This window comes from Hypanus sabinus, chromosome 7 (genome assembly GCF_030144855.1).
Source record: "Hypanus sabinus isolate sHypSab1 chromosome 7, sHypSab1.hap1, whole genome shotgun sequence".
Taxonomy (NCBI): Eukaryota; Metazoa; Chordata; class Chondrichthyes; order Myliobatiformes; family Dasyatidae; genus Hypanus; species Hypanus sabinus.
The window spans coordinates 83,280,124-83,303,159 of NC_082712.1; the positions used below are offsets into that span (position 1 = coordinate 83,280,124).

At 51.0% G+C, this 23,036-nt stretch overlaps 1 protein-coding gene across 1 annotated transcript in view; it reads right to left on the minus strand.

The window, feature by feature from the left end:
* Positions 1-23,036, minus strand: part of LOC132396911 (solute carrier family 2, facilitated glucose transporter member 4-like) — a 61,969-nt gene that overhangs the window by 10,102 nt on the left and 28,831 nt on the right. The window contains exons 3-9 of the mRNA XM_059974997.1: positions 14,647-14,822; positions 9,456-9,580; positions 9,261-9,376; positions 7,557-7,719; positions 4,473-4,660; positions 1,342-1,467; positions 418-440 (exon numbers count right to left, since the gene is read on the minus strand). Of these exons, the coding sequence (XP_059830980.1) occupies positions 418-440; positions 1,342-1,467; positions 4,473-4,660; positions 7,557-7,719; positions 9,261-9,376; positions 9,456-9,580; positions 14,647-14,822 (917 nt within the window). The remainder of the gene's footprint in view (positions 1-417; positions 441-1,341; positions 1,468-4,472; positions 4,661-7,556; positions 7,720-9,260; positions 9,377-9,455; positions 9,581-14,646; positions 14,823-23,036) is intronic.

Here is a 23,036-nt window from a genome sequence, read left to right on the forward strand (position 1 = left end):
GAGGCCGGCCAGGTCCAGTGCTGTGCAAGAGTCTGAGGCACATATCTAAAACCTAGTCCCCTCTACAGTCCATTTCTCTTCCATTCATCGCCTCTTTCTCGACATAACCGCTTTAATTCATTTCTCAATACAAGCTCCAGCATGTCGGTGGCTCACATGCTGTCCCTAAGCCGACCTTTGCTTTAAATGCCTCCTTGCAGGTATCGCAAACATGCCCCATGTCTAGATTTTCCTTTACACTTACCACTACCGCAAGCAATGGGACAGAGTTCATCTATTTTTAGTGCGAGTTGCTTTAATGGATCTGATTTGGTGCTTTTTCTTCACGTGGGGACGAAAGGCTCCCATGGTGTTATAAATCTCACCACAATCTTCAACAGGGCATTTCTCAATCGGAAATGGAATGTGCCCCATAACCCCAGGATTCCTTCCATCCCTGTCTCTCGTTTCTTTTAAAATGTATATTTAAGACAGAGGTTGATAGATTCTTGATTGGTCAGGGCATGAAGGGATAGAGGGAGAAGGCAGGAGATTGGGGCTGAGGGGGAAAATTGGATCAGCCATGATGAAATGGTGAAGCAGACTCGATGGGCCAAATGGCTTCTGTATCTTATGGTCTTAAATATAAAGACTTGGCCTCCACAGCTGCCTGTGGCAAAGAATTCTACAGATTCACCAATCTCTGGATAAAGAAATTCCTCCTCATCTCCGTTCTAAATGGACAACCCTCTACTCTGGTCTTAGGCACCCACAGCGTAGGAAACATCCTACCTATATCCACTCTATCAATTCCACAGGTTTCAGTGAGGTTATCCTTCATTCTTCTGAATTCCAGAGAGTCGTCAAAAACTCCTGATGTGATAAGATTTTCAATCCTGGAATCATTTTCATGAACCTCCTTTCAACCATTTCCAGTTTCAGCACATCCTTTCTTGGATAAGGGCCTAAACTGCTCACAGTGAAGGCCTCGCCTGTCTCAACATTACATCCTTGCTTTTTTATATTCTAGTTCTCTTGAAATTAATACTAGTGTAACATTGCCTTCCTCACTACAAACTCAACCTGCAAATTAGCCTTGAGGGAATCCTGCACGAGGACTCCCGAGTCCCTTTGCACCTCCGATTTTTAAATTTTCTCCCCTTTTAGAAAGTAGCCTACACTTTTATTTCTTCTACCAAACTGCATGACCATACACTTTCTGACACCTTAGTCCATCTGGCACTTCCTTGCTCATTCTCCTCATCTGTTTTAGCCCTTCTGCAGCCTCCACTTCCTCAGAATTACCCGTGTCTCTCAATCCCAGCATTACGCCCCCCGTGTCTAGGTCCCAGGGCAGGTTGCAATGTGCAGGGGAATACTCACAGAGAGCACAGTGAACACGGTGTTGATGATGCCAACTCCAATGGTGATGTATACCGGGTGTTCAATGCCCATCCCGATGAAGATGCTGGTAGAGTAATAAAACACCTGGGAGGGCAGAGAGAGGGGGGGGAGAGGGGGGGAGAGGGGGGGAGAGGGGGGGGAGAGGGGGGGGAGAGGGGGGGGAGAGGGGGGGGAGAGGGGGGGGAGAGGGGGGGGAGAGGGGGGGGAGAGGGGGGGGAGAGGGGGGGGAGAGGGGGGGGAGAGGGGGGGAGAGAGGGGGGAGAGAGGGGGAGAGAGGGGGGGAGAGAGGGGGGAGAGAGGGGGGAGAGAGGGGGAGAGAGGGGGAGAGAGGGGGAGAGAGGGGGAGAGAGGGGGAGAGAGGGGGAGAGAGGGGGAGAGAGGGAGAGAGAGGGAGAGAGAGGGAGAGAGAGGGAGAGAGAGGGAGAGAGAGGGAGAGAGAGGGAGAGAGAGGGAGAGAGAGGGAGAGAGAGGGAGAGAGGGGAGAGAGGGGAGAGAGGGGAGAGAGGGGAGAGAGAGGGAGAGAGGGGAGAGAGGGGAGAGAGGGGAGAGAGGGGAGAGAGGGGAGAGGGGAGAGAGGGGAGAGAGGGGAGAGAGGGGAGAGAGGGGAGAGAGGGGAGAGAGGGGAGAGAGGGGGAAGGGGATGGCAGAAAGGTGGGTGGGGAAGAGAGAGGGAGGGGATTGGAGAAAGAGGGGGTGAGAAGGGGTGACAGGTGAAAAGGGGGAGAGAGGAGGGTGAGAGGGAGAGGGGAGGGGAGAGAGCGAGGGGGGGAGTGGGGGAGGGAAGAGAGGAGGGGGCAGAGAGAAAATTAAAAAAAGATTATAATGGAACAGTAACAGGTTTAATATTGTCAGATGTACTAAGATACAGTATTTGATACTGCGCTACCCGGACAGGCCATGCCATACATACATGCCTCGAGGCAGTGAAAAGAGAATACAGGGTATGCATGTTACAATTACCCGGAACATACAGAGCTGGCGGACAAATAAAATGCAAGGTCGACTGGGAGATCAAGTGCTCCTCTATTAGCGTGAGAGAGGTTCATTCCAGAGCTTGATAAAAGCTGGGATTGACAGCAAGGGGGAATCATTGGGAATGGGAATCGTGGTGAGTGCAATGCACTGGAATAAGATTTGAGATTATCCGGATTGAGCGTTAAGGGGAAGGGGCTTCACAGGGAGCGGGGATTGTCAGGGAGTGGGATTCACTGGGAAAGGGCTTCACAGGGAGCGGGGATTGTCAGGGAGTGGGATTCGCTGGGAAAGGGCTTCACAGGGAGCGGGGATTGTCAGGGAGTGGGATTCGCTGGGAAAGGGCTTCACAGGGAGCGGGGATTGTCAGGGAGTGGGATTCGCTGGGAAAGGGCTTCACAGGGAGCGGGGATTGTCAGGGAGTGGGATTCGCTGGGAAAGGGCTTCACAGGGAGCGGGGATTGTCAGGGAGTGGGATTCGCTGGGAAAGGGCTTCACAGGGAGTGGGGATTGTCAGGGAGTGGGATTCGCTGGGAAAGGGCTTCACAGGGAGCGGGGATTGTCAGGGAGTGGGATTCGCTGGGAAACGGCTTCACAGGGAGTGGGGATTGTCAGGGAGTGGGATTCACTGGGAAAGGGCTTCACAGGGAGCGAGGTTCGAAGGGTAACAATCCAGCCTTTGAAGTTGCTGATGAACACCCAGCACCCTTGGGGCATTCAGTGGCGGGAGAGGCTCCTGATGTCCCCTCTGTGACTCCAGACCCTCCAAAATGCACCACTCCAAATAATTGCCCCATGAAATGGGCTGAGCCAACTTCTAAAAGGGAGGGTCGCCCAGGGTGTAGAAGGAAGACTTCACCCCTCCCCAGCACAAGAACTCGTGGCAGTGGGTGTGAGGATATGGTGGGGGTCGCGGTGGAGAGTGATGGGGGAGTGATCAGGTCAGGTGGGGGCTGTGGTGGACAGTGACGGGGGAGTGACCGGGTCGGGTGAGAGTCATGGTGGAGAGTGACGGGGGAGTGATTGGGTCAGGTGGGGGTCGCGGTGGAGAGTGATGGGGGAGTGATAGGGTCAGGTGGGGGTTGCGGTGGAGAGTGATGGGGGAGTGATTGGGTCGGGTGGGGGTCGCGGTGGAGAGTGATGGGGGAAGTGATCAGGTCAGGTGGGGGCTGTGGTGGAGAGTGACGGGGGAGTGACCGGGTCGGGTGAGAGTCATGGTGGAGAGTGACAGGGGAGTGATTGGGTCGGGTGGGGGTCGCGGTGGAGAGTGATGGGGGAGTGATCAGGTCAGGTGGGGGCTGTGGTGGAGAGTGACGGGGGAGTGACCGGGTCGGGTGAGAGTTACGGTGGAGAGTGATGGGGGAGTGATTGAGTCGGGTGGGGGTCACGGTGGAGAGTGACGGAGGAGTGATTGGGTCGGGTGGGAGTCATGGTGGAGAGTGACGGGGGAGTGATTGGGTCGGGTGGGGATTGCGGTGGAGAGTGACAGGGGAGCAACCGGGTCGGGTGGGGGTTGCGGTGGAGAGTGACGGGGGAGTGACCGGGTCGGGTGAGGGTCACGGTGGAGAGTGATGGGGGAGTGATTGGGTCGGGTGGGGGTCACGGTGGAGAGTGACGGAGGAGTGATTGGGTCGGGTGGGAGTCATGGTGGAGAGTGACGGGGGAGTGATTGGGTCGGGTGGGGATTGCGGTGGAGAGTGACAGGGGAGCAACCGGGTCGGGTGAGGGTCGCGGTGGAGAGTGATGGAGCAGTGATCAGGTCGGGTGGGGGTTGCGGTGGAGAGTGACGGGGGAGTGACTGGGTCGGGTGGGGGTCACGGTGGAGAGTGACAGGGGAGTGATCGGGTCGGGTCAGGGTCGCGATGGTGAGTGACAGGGGAGTGACTGGGTTGGGTGGCGGTCACGGCGGAGAATGACGGGGGAGTGACCGGGTCGGGTGGGGGTCGCGATGGAGAGTGACAGGGGAGTGACTGGGTCGGGTGGCGGTCACGGCGGAGAATGACGGGGGAGTGATCGGGTCGGGTGGGGGTCGCGGTGGAGAGTGACGTGGGAGTGACAGGGTCGGGTGAGAGTCGCGGGGGGAGTGACCGGGTCGGGTGGGGGCCGCGGATACTCACAGCGTTGACGCCCGAGAGCTGCTGAGACAACTGCAGCATGACGGCAATGAAGAGGGGCTGCCGATAGGCTGGGCTCCTGAACAGCTGAGCGATGGTCACCTTCCGCTCCAGGTCCATTCTCCGTTTCTCTTCCTTCATCTCTGAGAGAGAATTGGAGACATCCTGCTGGCCCGTCAGTCTCCTCAAACCTGTGCACAACACCAGAGAACCAGGTTAAAGATTACCTCACCATGGCAGGAGGCACGAGAAGTACTCCGAGGATAATGGCCGATAGACAACACACACAATGTGCTGGAGGAACTTGGCAGGTCAGGCAGCATCTATGGAGAGGAATAAACAGCCTAGGGGAATTCTGTCCCCCATTGCCTGCACCCCTGTGAGCTCCCTGCCCGCTATATCGCAGAGATCTTCTTCTGTTGTCTCTGTCTCCAAGCCCACTTCTTCGGCAAGACTTCCCACACTGATGACTCTTCCTATTCTTGGACACTTCACCCTGGTTTCTGCCTGCCCCGGATCTTTTCATCTTTAATTGACGACGAGTCACTGACCAACACAACCTCAGCACTTCCCTCTGCTCCTCGATCGGCACACTCTGCTCTCCGCTGTCTCCGCACCAGACCCAACCTTACCATCAAACCCGCAGACAAACGGGGTGCGTTGTGGGGGTCTGACACCTCCTCAGAGCTGCTTCTCGAACGTGTGTCTGACTCCATCACCGACTCCCATCCACTGCCACCACACTGCTGACTGGTCGGCGAGGCCTACTCCTGCCCCACTGACCTCGACTCCATTCTATCCCCCCCGGTTCAGTCCCTTCACATCTACATCCACGACACTTCACGTGCCCTCCAATTCCCTCACCCTGACCACCTCATTTTCACCATGAATGTCCAGTCCCTATACACTTCCATACCCCATCAAGAAGGGATTAAAGCTCTGCGCTCCCTTCTCAACAGAAGACCCAAACATTTCCTCACCACCACCTCCCTCCTCCATCTGGCAGGCCGGTCCTCAAACTCAACTATTTTTCCCTTGGCTCCTCCCACTTTCTCCCAACTCAAGGTGTGGCAATACCTGTCGTTTCACCGCCCACACAGAACAGCCCATGTTCCAATCTTTCCCTGGTAATGCTCCCAAATTCTTCCTGCACTGCACTGATGACTGCTTCATGCACCCAGGCTGAGCTCATCAGTTCCATCAACCTTCCTCCAAGTTACACCTTGCCCTTAAATTCACTTTCCCCATTTCTGATACCCCCTCCCCTCGCTCAATCTCTGTCTCCATCTCTGGATACTTTTAACAAGCCTCTCTCAACCATCTCGACTGTACCTCTCCCCGCCCTGTCTCCTGTAAAAATGCTATTCCTTTTTCTCAGTTCCATTGTCTGCCCTGCATCTGTTCCCAGGAGGAGACTCTCCTTTCCAGGGCATCAGAGATGTCCTCCTTCTTCAAAGAACAGGGATTCCCTTCCTCCACCATTGATGCTGCCATCACCCACGTCGCCTCAATTTCCCGAACATCCGCGTTCACCTCATCTTCCTGCTGCCTTAATGAGGATAGAGTTCCTCTTGTCCTCACCTACCACCCCATGAGCCTCCACATCTGACACATCATTCTCTGCAACTTCCACCATCTCCAAGGGGATCCTACCACCAAATGCATCTTTACCTTTCCCCCATCTCCCAACCATTTTCCACTGGGATAGATTCCTCATGGTTCCCTTGTCCATTCATCCCTCCCTACTGTCCCAGTACAAGGAGCCAGTGCTACACCTGCCCATTTACCTCTTCCCTCACCTCCATTCAGGGCCCCAACAGTCCCTCCAGGTGAGGCAATACTTCACCTGCGAATCTGCTGGGGCTGTCTATTGTGTCTGGTGCTTCCAATGCGACCTCCTCTACACTGGTGAGATCCAAATTAAATTGATGGATCAAACGTTCCCGCTCCATCCGCCAAAAGCGGGAATTCCTGGAGGCCAAACATTTTAATTCCAATTCCCTTCCCTGTTCTGACATGTCGGCTTATGGCCTCCTCTACTGCAACAACGAGGCCCTCACCAGGGTGGAGGAGCAACACCTTACACTCCATCTAGGTAGCCTCCAACATCGACTTCTCCTTCTGGTCATTTTTTCTCTCCCCCCTTTCCCTTTTCTATTCCCTCTCTGGCCTCTTACCTCTTTCCTCACCTGCCTATCACCTCCCCCACCGGAGCCCCTCCTCCTTCCCTTTCTCTCGTCGTCCACTCTCCTGTTAGATTCCTTCCTATCTAGCCCTTTACCTTTCCTACTCACCTGAACCTCATGATTCTGCCTTCTTCTACTACCCATAGTGCTTTCCCCTTACATTCCTTCTTCACCTCTCCTGCCTATCCCCTCCCTGCTTCCCCTCCCCCACCCCTTGATCTTTCCTCTGATTGGTTTTCCACCCTCCCCCCACCTTCTTTATAGGGCCCCTACCCCTTCCTCTTCAGTCCTGACGAAGGGTCGCAGCCTGAAACGTTGACTGTTCGTTTCCACGGATGCTGCTGACCTGCTGAGTTCCTCCAGCGTGTTGCTTTGACCCCAGCATCTGCAGAGAATTCTGTGTTCAGGGCAGCGGGGTTGAAGAGAGACTCTGAGACTGGTCCCAGAGGGGCCCGAATCTGAGTGAGGCAGTGGGTTGGAGAGGAGACAGACTGTGCTAGAGGGGCCTAACAGCCTCCTCCCAAGCTGTGTTTGGCCACAGGAGTCTGAAGGTTTATAAACTTGCACAGCAAGGAAATAGGCCGATCGGCCCACTGGATCTGTTCTGACCGTCAGCCACCCATCTACACTGATGCTATTTCAGTCTCCCCACATTCCCATCCTCTACCCCAGATTCTACCCCTCACTCACTCACTGGGGAGAGGGGTAACTGGTAATTTACAGCGGCCAATTAACCCACCGACCCCTCACGGTGTTGGGATAGGAGAGGACACCAGAGCAGCCTGGGGAACTCGTACAGCCACGGGGGGAATGTGCAAACTGCACACACAAACACATGCACACACAGCGCCAGATGTCAGCATTGAACCGGTGTCTGTGGAGGGGGAAGATGCCCACTCACATATCTTGGCATTGCTCTCCTCGTTGCGCACGATGTAGAGGAAGCGGGGACTCTCCGGGCAGAGGGGAAGCAGGACTGCCTGAAGGAGGGCCGGTATCACAGTGACTGCCAGGAGCAGCGGCCAGAGCTCGTCTGTCCCCAGGATGACGTCCAGGCCGAAAATCTGCCAGTAAATGCCACGGAAACATCTCCATTAGGTCTGGGCCTCAGCCTGCCTGTGTCCCCAGCAGCACCACTGGCCATTAGTTCCAGCATATCCCCACCAATATTTGCAGATCCACCATCTTATTTGGATGCATAACAGCTTGGTATGATAACCACTCTGCTTATAACCATAGGAAACTGCAAAGAGTTGTGGGTATAGTTCAGCACAGCACGAGAACCATCCTCCCCTCCACGGACTGACAACACCTCACTGCCTCAGTAAAGCAGACCACACGATCAAAGACCCCCTCCCACCTCAGAGAGACTCTCTTCTCCCGTTGGACAAGGGATAGAAACGTCTGGAAGAAAGTACCATCAGGTTCGAGGACAGCTTCTATCACACTGTTATCAGACTCTTGTGGAAATATATTTGATAATTTATGTATTTAATCTTGTAATGTGACAAAATGGAATCTGTATAATCCCAGAATACTAAGTGTGTGTGACAGAAGGCGTGTAATGTCCTGATCATTGTTCACTGTGTAACTAAGGGGGTGGAGTGGGTGATGTTCTGTGCGGCCTTGAAGAGAAACAAGAGAGCAGCTGCTGGGTGGACGTGGGGGTGGGAACTGACTCAGCCAGAACAGCCAAAGAATTCCATAAATACGAACTTTATAAGCTGTAAAACGGAAGCCACCTGCAATCTACTGTAAGTCGCGGTGGTGAACTTCAACTTGCAAGTAATAAACGCACTTTTGATCCACTCTGTGCTTTTTAGTTCTTTGTTATAAGACCTAGTGGAAGGCACACGGCACTCTTCAATGGATTTTTTGTCCGATAAGATGGACGCTTGTTCTCGCAATCTACCTCGTTGTGGGTCTTGTACCTTATTGTCTGCCTACCCTGCACTTTCTCTGCAACTGTGACACTTCATTATTCATCCTGTTACTGTTTTCCCTCGTGACATGTGACAATTGTAAGCTAATTATCTATTTACCCTGCTTTGACTGGTTATTTCCAAACATACTTACACTCATGTCCCAGAAGGACCAGACCTTACAAAACTTGTTACCGGACTGTCTACCCCGAGACCATTACATCCAAAATTCCACAACCCTGACCCCAATGCCCTACATCCAGGAATTTTTTTGCCCTTCTCCCAAATTCTCCACCCCAGTGTCCTGGATCCGGTAACCCCCCCCATGCAAGATTCAACAGTCTGATGTCCAAAATCCCAGCACTCTTTATCTCAAGGTCCTGTAAACAGCATTCCCAAATGCCTGTCATGAGACCCCATATCCCAAGAATCCTGAAATTTCTTCCCCAGCCTCTATACTCCATAGATTCCGGCACTCCCAACTGCAATGCCACATATTCAACATTCCACGATTCCCTGCTGCAGGACTTTGTATCCCAGATTCCTAGACTCCCTTTACTATACCTGAGATTCCCTGTCCCAGTGCCCTGTATCTGAAGTTTCCAGACTTACAAGCACATCTGAGATCTCCAGTGTCCTGCACCCATTTCATCCCATTGCACATTTGGAACCCGATGACAAACCTGAGCAATGAGGATCCCGGTGACGATGCCAAGTTGGTGCAATGTTCCCAACATTCCTCGTAAGCTGGTGGGCGAAATCTCTCCGATGTACATCGGGACCAGTCCGGAGCAGATACCTGCCAGGACACAGGACACCATTAGCTCCTGGGGTCCACCAATTGCAGGGAAGGACTGGGAAATCACCAGCCAACTCACCAGAATAAGCACCGATGACAAAGCGGCCGAGGATCAGCATCTCATACGATTGGCAGTATTTTGACAGCCCCATCAGTGTTCCTCCAATCAAAGCAAGGCTATTGTTGACCAGCATGGCTCGCTTCCTATTGGACAAGGTTACATGTTGGTGAGCCAATCAAAAGACAACATGAAACAGAAGGACATTCGGACCCTTGAGCCTATTCTAATATTGACTGAAACCACAGCCAATCATTTACCTTAACACCATTTCCCCGCCCTTTTTCCATACCTCCTTTAATAGCCAGAGATCTTTTCAACCCTATAAAGAATCAATAAGAACACAGGAAATTAGAGCATGAGTTGGCCATCTGGCTCATCGAATCTGTTCTGGCAGTAACAAAGCTTATCAACTCCTGCCTGAGAAACAACTCGAATCCGCTCCAATTTACCTAACAGAGCAACAGGTGCCATCACATTGGCTCTTCACTCCACACTGCTCAGCCCAGAGACAAAGATCAGGATGCTCTTTATCAATTACAGCTCAGCATTCAGCACCATCATCCCCTCAGAACTAATCAATAAGCTCCAAGACCTGGGCCTCAATACCACCTTGTGTCATTGGATCCTCGATTTCCTCACTTGCAGACCCCAGTCAGTTTGGATTGGCAGCAACATCTCCTCCCCAATCTCCATCAGCACAGGTGGATTTCAAGGCTGTGTGCTTAGCCTTCTGCTTTACTCATTTTACACTGGTGACTGTGTAGCTAAGCATAGCTCTAATGTCATATTCATGTTGGTTGACGACACCACTGTTGCAGGCCAAATCGAAGGTGGTGATGAATAAACTGAAAATCTGGCTGTTGCCATAGCAGCAACCTCTCACTCAATATCAGCAAGACCAAGGAGCTGATTACAAAGAAAGCATGGTAGTGCCTTTACTTCCTTAGGAGTTTGTGAATATTCGGCACGACATCTAAAACTTTGACAAACTTCTATAGATGTGTAGTGGAGAGTATTTTGATTGGCTGCATCAGAGACTGGTATGGAAACACCAGTACCATTGAATGGAAAATCCTACAAAAAGTAGTGGATATGGTCCAGGTAAAGCCCTCATCACCAGTGAGCACATCTACACAAAATGCAGTACCATCATCAGGGACCTTCCCCACCCAGGCATGTTCTCTTCTCGCTGCTGCCATCAGGAAAAAGGCACAGGAGCCTCAGGACTCCCACCAACAGGTTCAGGAACAGTTATTACCTCTGAACCATCAGGCTCTTGAACCAAGGGGATAACTTCACTCAACTTCACTTGCCCCGTCATTGAAATGTTCCCACAATCTACGGACTCACTTTCAAGGACTCCACATCTCATGTTCTCAATATTTATTGCTTACTTATTTATTAATATTATTTCTTTTGTTTTTGTATTTGCACAGTTTGTTGTCTGTTGTACGTTGATGCAACACCCAAGTTGGAGTGGGCTTTCAACGATCCTGCTGTGGTTATTATTCTGTGGACTTATTGAGTATGGCTACAAGAAAGTGAATCTCAGGGTTAGAATCGGTGACATATGTACTTTGGTAATAAATTTGTTTTGAATGTTGAACTTCCAAAAGTAGTTTTTCATCATCTCTGTCCTAAATCCACTCCCCCGAATCTTGAGTCTATGTCCTCTCATTCTAATCTGATTTCCCAGTGGCAACAGCTTTGCTGACTCTATCTTATCTAGCCATGTCGTAATTTTATACGGTTCTATAAAATATCCTTTCATTCTTCTGAATTTTAATGAGTATAGAACCATACTCAATCTCTGCTCATCGGGCAATCCCCGCACCACCACCCTCACCTCCGGAATTAACCTGGTGAACGTCCAAGGATAGAGTCTCACTAATTCTCTGAGGTCACCCTGGGAGACATCGTCGTCATCGGCCTCTCTCAGCCTCCTCCAACAATCACCAAGGTCACGATATTCGAGCTCAGTACCACTCTTCCCTGTCCCTATGTCCCGATTCCTTGAACATATGCAGAAATCTCCCGCAGATTCACCTCTCTATGCACGAGAGAGTCAGAATGAGAATCAGGCTTATTGCTACCGACACGTCGGGAAATTGTAGTGCAAGGTATAAAAATGCCCATCAATGACAAAAAAAAGTGCAGAAGACGGTTAGTGTTCATGGGTATGCTGACCGTTCTGGAATCTGATGGAGGAAGGAAAGAAGCTGTTTCTAAAATGTTGAATATGGGGTCTCCAGGCTCTGTACCTTCACCCTGATGAGAAGAGGGATGTCCAGAGTGGTGAGGATTTTCACCGATGGACGCTGCCTTTTTGAGGCATGTCCTCGTTGGCGAGGAGGATTGTGCCCATGATGGATCTGCCTGAGTCTATAACAATCTGCAGTCTCTTGTGATCCGGTGCATTGCAGCCTCCAGAGCAGGCAGTGACGTAACCAGTCAGAATGCTCGTCATCTGTAGAAACTTGCTAGAGTCTTTGTTGACACACCAAATCTCCTCAAACTCCTAATGAAACATAACCGCTGACATGCCTTCTCCGTGTTTGCATCGAAGTGTTGGGCCCAGGATAGATCCTCCGAGATGTGGACACCCAGGAACTTGAAGCTGCTCACCCTTTCTACCACCTACCCTTCAAAGAGGTCTGTCAATGGGAAGCCAGAAGAACACACACCAGACCCTCAGTGAGGCTTCCTCCTTCCTGAAATCCACAATCAATTCCTTGGTGTTGCTGATGTTGAGCCCAAGGTTGTTGTGGTGACTCCACTCAACCAGCTGATCTACCTCACTCCAGTATGCCTCCTCATGGCATGTCCTCTACCAATCTCTGTCCTCAATGGCCTTCCCGTTATTGTGAGTCTCAGATTCCTCAACTGGGGAGAAATGGCATTACTACATCCTGCTCTCAGGCCCAGAGGGGCAAGTCACACTTTACCCTGGGCTCATCTCTGGTTGCCTAACCAAAACGTAGGGTGCAATTGTACAAGACGTTGGTGAGACCACACTTGTGGAGTACTGTGTACAGTTTTGGTATAGGAAAGGCAGAGTGCAAAGGAGATTATGAAGTTGCCTGGGCTTGAGTTACAGGGATAAGTCATAGAAGCAGAATTAAGCCATTCAGCCCACTGAACCTGCTCCACATTCCATCCCAGTCAATTAATTATTCCGCTTAACTTCATTCTCCTGTCTTCTCCCCGTAACCCTTTACGCCCCGACTAATCAAGAACCTATCAAACTCCACTTTAAATACACCCAATGACCTGGTCTGCACGGCCATCTGTGGCAATGAATTCCACAGATCCACCACCCTCTGGCTAACAGAATTCCTCCCCCTCTTGGTTCTAAAGGGAATGTCCTTGAATTCTCTTCTCTTATTATTTATTTATGACCTTATTTTCTCCTTCATCTGTCTGAAGAGCAAAGGGTGAGGGGGCCTCAGATGGTGACGAGGAGGCGTACAGGAGTGAGGTAGGTCAGCTGGATGAGTGGTGTCGCAGCAACAACCTCTCACTCAACGTCAGCAAGACCCAGGACTTGACTGTGGACTTCAAGAAGGGCAAGTCCGGATTCAGATTTGTTTATCAATCATGGAGACATCAAAACTCACAATGAAATGTGGCACTGTGCGTTGACAACCAACACGACCTAATGATGAGCTGGGGGCAGCCCGCAAGTGTGCCACACATTCCGGTGCCAACACAGCGTGCCCGCAATGTTCAGCCTAACACTGGAGTGGCACGGTAGTGCAGTGGTTAGCTCAATGCTTTACAGTAGAGGGTTCAATTCCAGCTGGTGCCTGGAAGGAGTTTGTACGTTCTCCCCATGACTGAGTGGGTTTCCTCCGGGTGCTCCGGTTTCCTCCCACAGTCCAACGACGTACCGGTTGGAAGGTTAATTGGTCATTGTAAATTGTCCTGTGGTTAAATTGGGGGGGTTGCTAGGCAGCACGGCAACAGAGGGCCAGAAGGGCCTGTTCTGTGCTGTATCTCAACAAAGAAATAAAGCAAGAACGGCAACAGTAAAGAAGCCCCTTTCCCACCCACTCACACACACAAACACTCCGGACCTACAATCTCCAGTGGGAGAACATAGACCAGTCCTCACTGGAAAGGACATCAGCATCTCAGAGGATCTGTCCTGGGCTCATGCACCACCACCATCACGAAGAGTGCGGCTAGATCATTAGAAGTTTAAGGAGACTTAATACATTGCCAAAAACTCTAGCAAACTTCCACAGAAGTTCAGGGGAGACGTTCTGACTGGTGGCACCACCTTTTGGTACAGAGGCTCCGAATGCACAGGATCACAAGAGGCCAAAGAGAGCTGTAGGCCCAGCCATCTCTGATGCTCTCACAGTCAAGGACCCCTTCAGGGGGCAGCCTCTCAAGAAAGGGGTATCCATAGTTAAAGACCATCTGGGGCTGGTGTGCAAGACTGAGGGGCAATTTGATAGAGCTATACAAAATTATGATAGAGTAAATGCAAGCAGGTTTTTTCCACTGAGGTTGGGTAGGCCTACAACTAAAGGTCATGGGTTAAGGGTGAAAGGTGAAAAGTTTAAGAGGAGCATGAGGGGACACTTCTTCTCTCAGAGGGTGCTGAGAGGGGGGAATAAGCCACCAGCATATGTGGTGCACACGAGCTTCAAAGTTCAAACTTCAACATTTAAGAGAAGTTTGGATAGGTAAATGGATGGGAGGGGTATGGAGGGCTATGGTCCTGGTGCAGGTCGATGGGAGTAGGCGGTTTAAATGGCGCAGCATGGACTAGATGGGCTGAAGGGCCTGTTTCTGTGCTGAACTTTTCTATGACCCTCTTCTCATTACTACCAGCAGAGAGGAGATTCCCACATTCAATGTTTTAGGAACAGCTTCTTCCCCTCCATCACAAAACAACTGATTTCAAACATACATCAGTGACAATAACCCTGACAATAACCCCTCTACACATCCGCCCTCCTCATGAAGAGTGAATGGGTAGTGTTGGGACAAGGAAAACCCTTCTCCCCCCACCCCATCTCAAGTCCCAAGGGTCCTGAGGTCAACCGTGAAGTTTTAACCACAATATGGCTCCTGGTTAACACTGAGACAGTTGTGGAGGTGGTGGTGGGGTGGGGAGGGGGGCAGTGTTAGAATCAACTCCAACATGGTCCTGGCTTCCCCAAGCTCTCTTTCCCTCTCCCGCCCTGGCCGGGCCTACCTTCCCAGCCACTCAGCGAGTGTTCCCACCAGGAATGAGGATACCATCCCACCGACGGAAAAGATGGCCACCGACAGGCTCCACAGCGTGGTGAGCAACGACTGGTCGATGGGCTGCGGGTGCTCAACGCCCGTCTGCCGCTCCATCCAGGTCTTGTTGTAGCTTTGCTCGATGATCTGCAGAGGAACAGGAGTGTCCCGGGGAGGGAGTGGAATGGAGGAAGGTCAGGGGTGGAGAAAGTTCAGTTAGTTAATCAATTTCAAGTTAAATTGTCACTCAACCATACACATAAATACAGGCAAACGAAACGGTGTTCCTCTGGGGCCAAGGTGCAGAACAAATACCAACACTCACACATAGCACATATAATTATGACAGCAGAATAACAGTTACAAAAACACAATTATATAGCCCAAGTTGCTGAGTGGCATGGCCTGCAGGATGTTGTCCTGAAGCCCGCAGCAGTTTCTCATATCACCACAGACGGAGGCAAGTAACACACACAAATTGATTGAGGAACTCAGCAGGCCAGGCAGCGTCTACAGAAAAGAGCTCAGTCGATGTTTCGGGCCAAGGCCCTTCGTCAGGCCTGCTGAGCTCCTCCGGCATTGTGTGAGCGTGTTGCTTGGATTGCCAGCATTTGCAGATTCCCTCTTGTTTGTGACAGATGAAGGTAATCCAGCTTGTCTCCCTCCAAGCAAACACTGGAAGGCACTGCTGGGAGGGGCCAGCCCCCAACCCAGCGCAGAATCCAGCAGCTGTGGCAGTGGGCATCACAATTTCCAATCCCATACACCGGCACAGGGCAATTCACAATGCAGGGTGCAGTCACACAGACACTCACTCACATACACACACACACACACACACTCACAGAGTCAGACACACACACTCACACGCACACACACTCACACGCACACACACTCACACGCACACACACTCACACGCACACACACTCACTCGCACACACACTCACTCGCACACACACTCACTCGCACACACACTCACTCGCACACACACTCACTCGCACACACACTCACTCGCACACACACTCACTCACACACACACACACACACACTCACACACACACACACTCACACACACACACACTCACACACACACACACTCACACACACACACACACACACTCACACACACACACTCACACAATCACACATGCAGAGTCAGACACCCAGTCAAACTCACACTCAGAGACTGGGGAATATCCGGTCTCACACAGAGCTTAGGGAACAGATAAACACAAGAGATTCTGCAGACGCTGGAAATCCAGAGCAACACACACAAAACGCTGGAGGATCTCAGCAGGTCAGGCAGCATCTACGGGAATGAATAAACAGCTAACATTTCAAAGTCCCAACGGAGGGCGGCATGGTAGTGTAGTGGTTAGCACAACGCTTTAGAGTACAGGCGACCCGGGTTCGATTGTACGTTCTCCCCGTGACTGTGTGGGTTTCCTCCCACAGTCCAAGGATGTACCGGTTAATAGGTTAATTGGTCATTATAAATTGTCCTGTGATTAGGCTAGGATTAAATCAGGGGATAGTTTCTTAAGGTTGTTAGAGCTGGGGGAGTTAGTGAGGATCAGCTCCCACTACCTATTCAATGCTCCCAATGGCATGTGCCTCAAATAGCTTCTGACAACCAAGTCCAGCTCCTGACCTTCACGTGTGGCTTAGCTACTACTAAACTTTACAGAATCGTATCTACTGACAAGAGAGGGGCAAAGACAGGTTACTGGCACTGTAAAACCAGTTACCTTGGGTAGATGGGACTCGTCAGCCATAGTTAGCAGCTCATCTAGAAGGGAACTCTGCACTCAAACCTCCACTGCCTTGTTGTTATGCCCACTCGTGGGGAGGGCTTCGGGAGTAAACCCCGAGGGAAAAATCCCGAGCTGGAGTCCCTAAGACAGTCCTACGTTGAGTTCAACGCTGACTGGTAACTCCTGCGACGCCGCCAGTGCCAAACTGTATCGGTCTCTGCCGTTCCTTTGGGTTCATCAGAAGTGTGGAGAGAGGGTGTTTGCTATACGGGCAACAGCTCACCATATCGTACTACCCGGGCTTGTGTTTCCAGACAGCCAGGGTGCATATATCCACGGCCAACCCAGTTCAATGGAGGCCTCAAAAACCAGGGGATTGCTGGGCGGCACAGTTCAAGGCCTATTCCACGATGTATCTCAAAATAAAAATTAACAGGTTTCGACCCAAAACGTTAACTGTTTATTCATTTCCATAGATGCTGCCTGACTCGCTAAGCTCCCCTAGCTTTGTGTGTGTGTGTGTTGGGGAATACAATGCAGTGTTCAAGTGCAGAAGATGGGATGTTATGTTGAAGTTGTATACTATATTAGTGAGGTCTAATTTAGAGTACTGTGTCCAGTTTTGATCACTGACCTACAGGAAAAATATAGATAAGGTTGTAAGAATACAGAGAAAACTTACGAGGAAGTTGTGGGGTCCGGAGGACCTGAGTTATAAGGAAAGACCGAATAGGTTAGGACTGTATTATTTAGAATGTAGAAGATTGAGTGGAGATTCGATTGAAGTATACAAAATTATGAGGGGTATAGGTAGGGTAAATGCAAGCAGGCCTTTTGCTCTGAGGTTGGGTGGGACTACAACTAGAGGTCATGGGTTAAGGGTGAAAGGTGACAAGTTTAAGGGGAACAGGAGGGGAAACCTCTTCACTCAGAAGGTGGTGAGTGTGTGGAACGAGCTGCCAGCACAAGTGGGGTTTGAGATTTTGATTTCAAGGTTTAAGAGAAGTTTGGATGGGTACATGGATGGGAGGGGTATGGAGTGCTCGGTCCGGGTGCAGACCGCAGGGCCTGTTTCTGTGCTGTACTTTACTCCGAATCGATACATTCGGGATCCCATACAGAGACTGGAGAGGGAATATATTACGGTGTTTATTCAGGGACAGTCACGCGGATGTGGAGAATTTATTATTGCCAAGGCAGTATTTTCACTCCAGGGAGGAATATCGTCCTTTGATGTATAGGTCGACCCGACTCAGAATGGTTAATATGATCCCCTCTCCGGCAGCTGTCTTATGTCTCTCTGTGTTTTCCACACACTTTCACACCTCCTCCTCCAGCTCCCCAAATCCACCCCCTCTCCTCGCCAGCACCTTTAGGTCAGACCCTCTCCCAGGCCCCCAGCCCTTCACTCCTGCCCAGACTCGGTTTCAGTGTGGAATGCTCACTTTTAGCACCGTTGTGGAAACTGAGCGTGTGGCTGTTCTTGTATTCCTGCTGGTCCGTGTTTGACGGTCACACTAAAAACTAGGGGAGGGTGAGTGCCGTGAGGATTTCCCCCACTCCACGGGGCGCAGAATGGGACACAGACTCGGGGTAAGGGGATTACCCATTTCGGAAGGAGAACAGGACAAGAGGGCTGTGTGAATCGCTATCCCAGGGAGCTGGGAGTCAGAGTCACAGAGAACACCTGAGGCAGGCGGGCTGTTTGTTCTGTGGGGCAATCTAAGGTCAAAGGGCAACAGGCAAGGAGCTGGCACAAAGGCTAAGATCATTTCACCCTGATCTTGTTTGTATGTGCAGCAGAAGTGAAGGGTCAAATGGCCTCCTCATCCAACTTCCAATGCATCTCCAGCTGTGTGCACGCGTAGTCTGTTTTCACATTTTCTGCCTCAGTGAGTGCACACACCTATCATAGAGTCATAGAAGAATACAGCATAGAAATAGGCCCTTTAGCCCATTCAGTCCTTGCTGAAACCATTTAAAACTGCCTATTCCCATTGATCTGCTCCAGGACCATAGCTCTTCATACCCTTATCATCCATTTACCTATCCAAACTTCTTTTAAATGTTGAAATCAAGCGCGCATGCATCACCTGAGCGCATGCAGCTCATTCCACACTCTCACCACCCTCTGAGTGAACAAGTTTCCCCTCATGTTCCCCTTAAACTTTTAACCTTTCACCCTTAAACCATGACCCCTGGTTGTAGTCCCACCCAACCTCAGCTTGCCCTATATACACCTCTAATCAAATCCTCCCTCAATCTTCTACATTCCAAGGGATCAAGTCCTAACCTTTGTGTGTCTTTCTGTGCTTAGTTAGTGCATATTGTAGTAAGCGTGCAATTAATTTACACACATCAGCACACACACATACACATGTGTAAATGAGCACACATGTCCCCGTGCTTAGAACAATGCAGTGCCAAACCAACGAAATTGGTAATCAAATCCCAAACGAATCCTTTCTGCCTGTATACTCTCCATAGCACTGCCTTCCCTGCACTTGCGTGTGCTTCGCTAAGAGGGTCATAAATGCCTCGAAGATATTTGCCTCTACCACCCCCTCCGTGTGTGTGTACCATGTGGTGTCCTTGTGAGTGAATGTACGTGATTATCTGAAGACGTGGAGAAATGGGATTCATTTCAAAATGGGAGATATGTGTGTTGACTTCTCACCACCCACCGGGGTGACATGTTGGTTAGAACAACGCTTTACAGTACCGGGTTCAAATCCCGTAAGGTGTTAGTACATTCTCCCGAGACCACGTGGGTTTCCTCCCACAGTCCAAAGACGTACCAGTTGGTAACTGGTCATTGCAAGTTGCCACACGTTTGGGATAGGATTAAATCGGGGGATTGCTGGCAGTAGGAGCAGGAGGCCTGTCTTGTGCTGTATTTTCTGTGCATCTGAGCAAGCGACAGGAGTATGAACATTTGTCTGTGTCTGTGGGGGTGGAGGAGTATGTGTGATGTGTGAGTGTGCCTGTCTCTGAGCGTGTGTCTCTCCACACCTGTATTTGTGGACAACAGCCTAAGTTTCAGTGTGCGTGACAGACTCTGTTCCTATTACAGGCCGCCCACGGAGAGCCTGGCAAAGACACCTCCGTTGTGGAGCCTCCGCCCCCTCCCTCAGATGCCCACCCACCAAGCTGGGCCTGACCCCCCCACCCCCTCCCGGGAGAGGCGGAGCAGAAGAGGGTAGGGGATGGGACACCATCTAGAGAGTTGTACCCCTGTAGAGGGTGCGGGGCCACTCCCAGCTCTCAGACTGGTGGCCCCACCTCACCCCGTGACCTTGACGACCCACCAGTTCGTTTACAACCACCAACAGACGAGTCACACACACACACACACCCCCCCCCCCCCCCGTGGCTGGTCATGGGTATCAGACACAGCCGTAACACATGCCCGGCACCTGACCGATGGTGTCAGCACTGAAGCACAGTTAACCCTTTCCCAGCACCCCGTCACCCCGCCAGTCCCTGTCCCTCATTTTTGAACCTTTACCTCATGGATCTTTCCCTCCTTCTCTACCTCTCCCTGTCTTTCTTTGTCTCTCACCTCCTCTACCATTTTCTTACACACTTTCCCTCCTGACCCTATCTCTTCCTCTTTCTTTCACTCCTTCCCTACTTTTCTCTCCCCCACACACACCTTTTTCGCCCATCTTCCCCCCCTCGCTCTCATTCACCGACCTTCCCTTCCACTCCCTCCCACTCCTTTAACCACCCCATTTCTCTGTGTCTGATGGGTGATAGGAACAGTGCAGGGTCCCTCAGATCCTCGAGCCCACCACTCAAACATTCCATCCACTCCCAGATCTAACTGCATCGCAGCCCAATCCCCATGAGAGGGAGGAAGGGGTTTAGAAGAAAAGGGAGGGAGGTGGTTGAGGGAATGCAGGGTGACGGGAAAGGGTTAACTGTGCCTCAGCGCTGACAGCTGTGGGCAGGGCTGGCACAGTCAGTCAGGTGCCGGGCATGTGTTGTGCCTGTGTCCGTGGCACTGATACCTGTGACCGGCCACGGGAGGACCTGGCTGTCAGTGGGCGTAAACAGACGGGTCGTCAAGGTTATGGGTACGGTGGGGCCATCGCTCTGAGCTGGGAGAGTCCCCCGTGCCCTTCGGAAGGGTGAAACCCCTCTCAGGGTGGAGTGTCCCATTCCCCACCCTCACCTGCCCTCCCCAAGGGGGCTGAGGGGGGCCCAGCCTCGCGGGTGGACAACTGAGGGAAGGTTCAGGAAGCAGCTCCACAACTGAGGCGTCACTGCCAGGCCGACTGTGCATGTGTGGGGGGGGGTGTCGGTGACCCCACACAGACCTGTAATATGACAGACATAGTCATGCACACTCAAACACAGGCTGGTCTCCACGATCACAGCTATATCAATCTGCCTCGGCTTTACCTTCAGTACTGGGTCACCATCAGGGGACAGGGGACTGGTAGGGTGGGATTGTTGGGACCGCTCTTCCAGCAGCTAGCACAGACCTGATGGAACAAATGGCCCCCTCCTGTGGTGTAATTAGTGGTATTTTTTGTGGGAGAATTTGAAATTTTCCAACTAAAATTTCTTTCTGTTTTTTGGAATCTTAGCTCCAATCTCCATCCAGTCAGTTCCACCTAATTCTAGAAAACATGAATCCCTTCTGTGTGTCACAGTCCAGAGGAAACACCGGATTGCCTGGTGGGAGAGAGTTTGAAAGGAGCAAGTGGAGGCAGTTGGCACTTCTTCTGGGCCACAGTCCCAAGGAGACATCAGATTGTGCAGACGGACAGAGATTTTAAAAGGAGCAAATGAGCCGTCGACACTTTTTGCATGTGACAGTCGCCAGGGAGACACAGGATTGTGCACTGTCCGAGGACTAAGAAAAAGAAACTAGGTTTAACTAGAGCGGCTATTATGTGAGTGGGCCAGTGGGGAATTCAGAGACGCAGGCCGCAGGTACATACTTTTTCATTATGTATTCTTTATTCCTTTCTTATAGCACATTTAGAGCAGTGGGGCTGCCAGGCCGGATAGTGGAATGCCCCTATTGCAGGATGCGGGAAGGCAGGGAAACGACTACAACTGTGAGAGGTGCATCCAGCTGCAGCTTCTAATATACTGTGTTAAGGAGATGGAGCTGGAACTGGATGAACTCCGGATCACTCGGGAGGCTGAGGGGGTTGATAGACAGGACATACAGGGAGTTAGTTACACCCAATTGTAACTGGGTGACCGTCAAGAGGGGGAGAGGTGATGGGCAGCCAGTGCAGAGTACCCCTGTGGCCGTTCCCCTCAACAAACAGGTTTGGATACCGTTGGGGGATAACCTAGCACAAGAAAGCCACAAGAGTCAGGTCTGTCACTGAGCCTGGCTCTGTGACTCAAAAGGGGAGAGAAGAGGTGAGCTGTCATGATAGGGAAATCATTAGTTAGGGGAACAGAAAGGAGATTCTGTGGATGAGAATGAGATTCCCAGAGGGGACGTAGCCTTCCCGGTGCCAGGGTCTGGGACAATTCAGATCAACTCCACAGTGGGGGTGTGAAGAGCCCGAGGTTGTGGTCCACATCGGTGTCGATGACACAGGAGGGATGGATGATGAGGCCCTGCATAGGGAGTTCAGGGAGTTAGGTGCTAAATTAAAGGGCAGTGCCTCCAGGGTTGTTATCTCAGGATCGCTGCCCAGGTCATGTGTGAATGAGGCCAAAAATAGGATGATTATAAGTTTAACACATGGCTAAGGAGTTAGCGTATTGTTGCCATTGGTGAGACTTGGTTGCAGCTCAATATTCCGGGGTTCTGTTGTTCTAGGTGTGACAGAGCAGGAAGGATTTAAGGAAGGGGTGTCATTTCTAGCCAGAGAAAATATCACGACAGTGTTCAATCAGGACAGACTGGAGAACTTGTCCAGTGAAGCATTATGGGTGGAACTGAGAAATAAGAAAGGGATGGCCACTTTAAAGGGACTAAATTATAGACCACCCAATGGTCCAAGGTATTTGGAGGAGTAAATTTGTACAGAGATCGCAGAATTTTGCAAGAAACATAAGGTTGTGATAGTGGGTAGTTTTAACTCTCCACATATTGACTGGGACTCCCAAACTGTAAAAGGGCTGGAAGGGATAGAGTTTGTTCAGGAAAGGAAAAGTTTCTGAGCCAGTAAAAAGAAATTCCAACTAGAGAGTGTGATAATAGATCTCCTACTAGGGAAGGAGAGAGGGCAGGTGACAGGAGTTTGTGTAGTGGAACACTTTGCATCCAGTGATCATAATGCCATTAGTTTCAAGGTCATTAAGAAAAAGGATAGGTCTGGTTCACATGTTGAGACTCTAAATTGGAGAAAAGCCAACGTTGATGGTATCAGAAAGGATCTGGCAAGAGTAGATGGGGTCAGGCTGTTTTCGGGAAATGGGAGGACTGCAGAAGTAAAATTTTATGTGAATATTCCTCTCAGAAGAACAGGTTTAGGGAACCGTGGTTTTCAAGTGCTGGTGAAGAAAAAGGAGGTGAATCGCAGGTACAGGCAGGTAAGAACAAATGAGATACTTGAGGAGTATAAGAAATGCAAGAGAACACTTAATAAGGAAATCAGGAGGGCTAAAAGAAGACATGAGGTTGTTC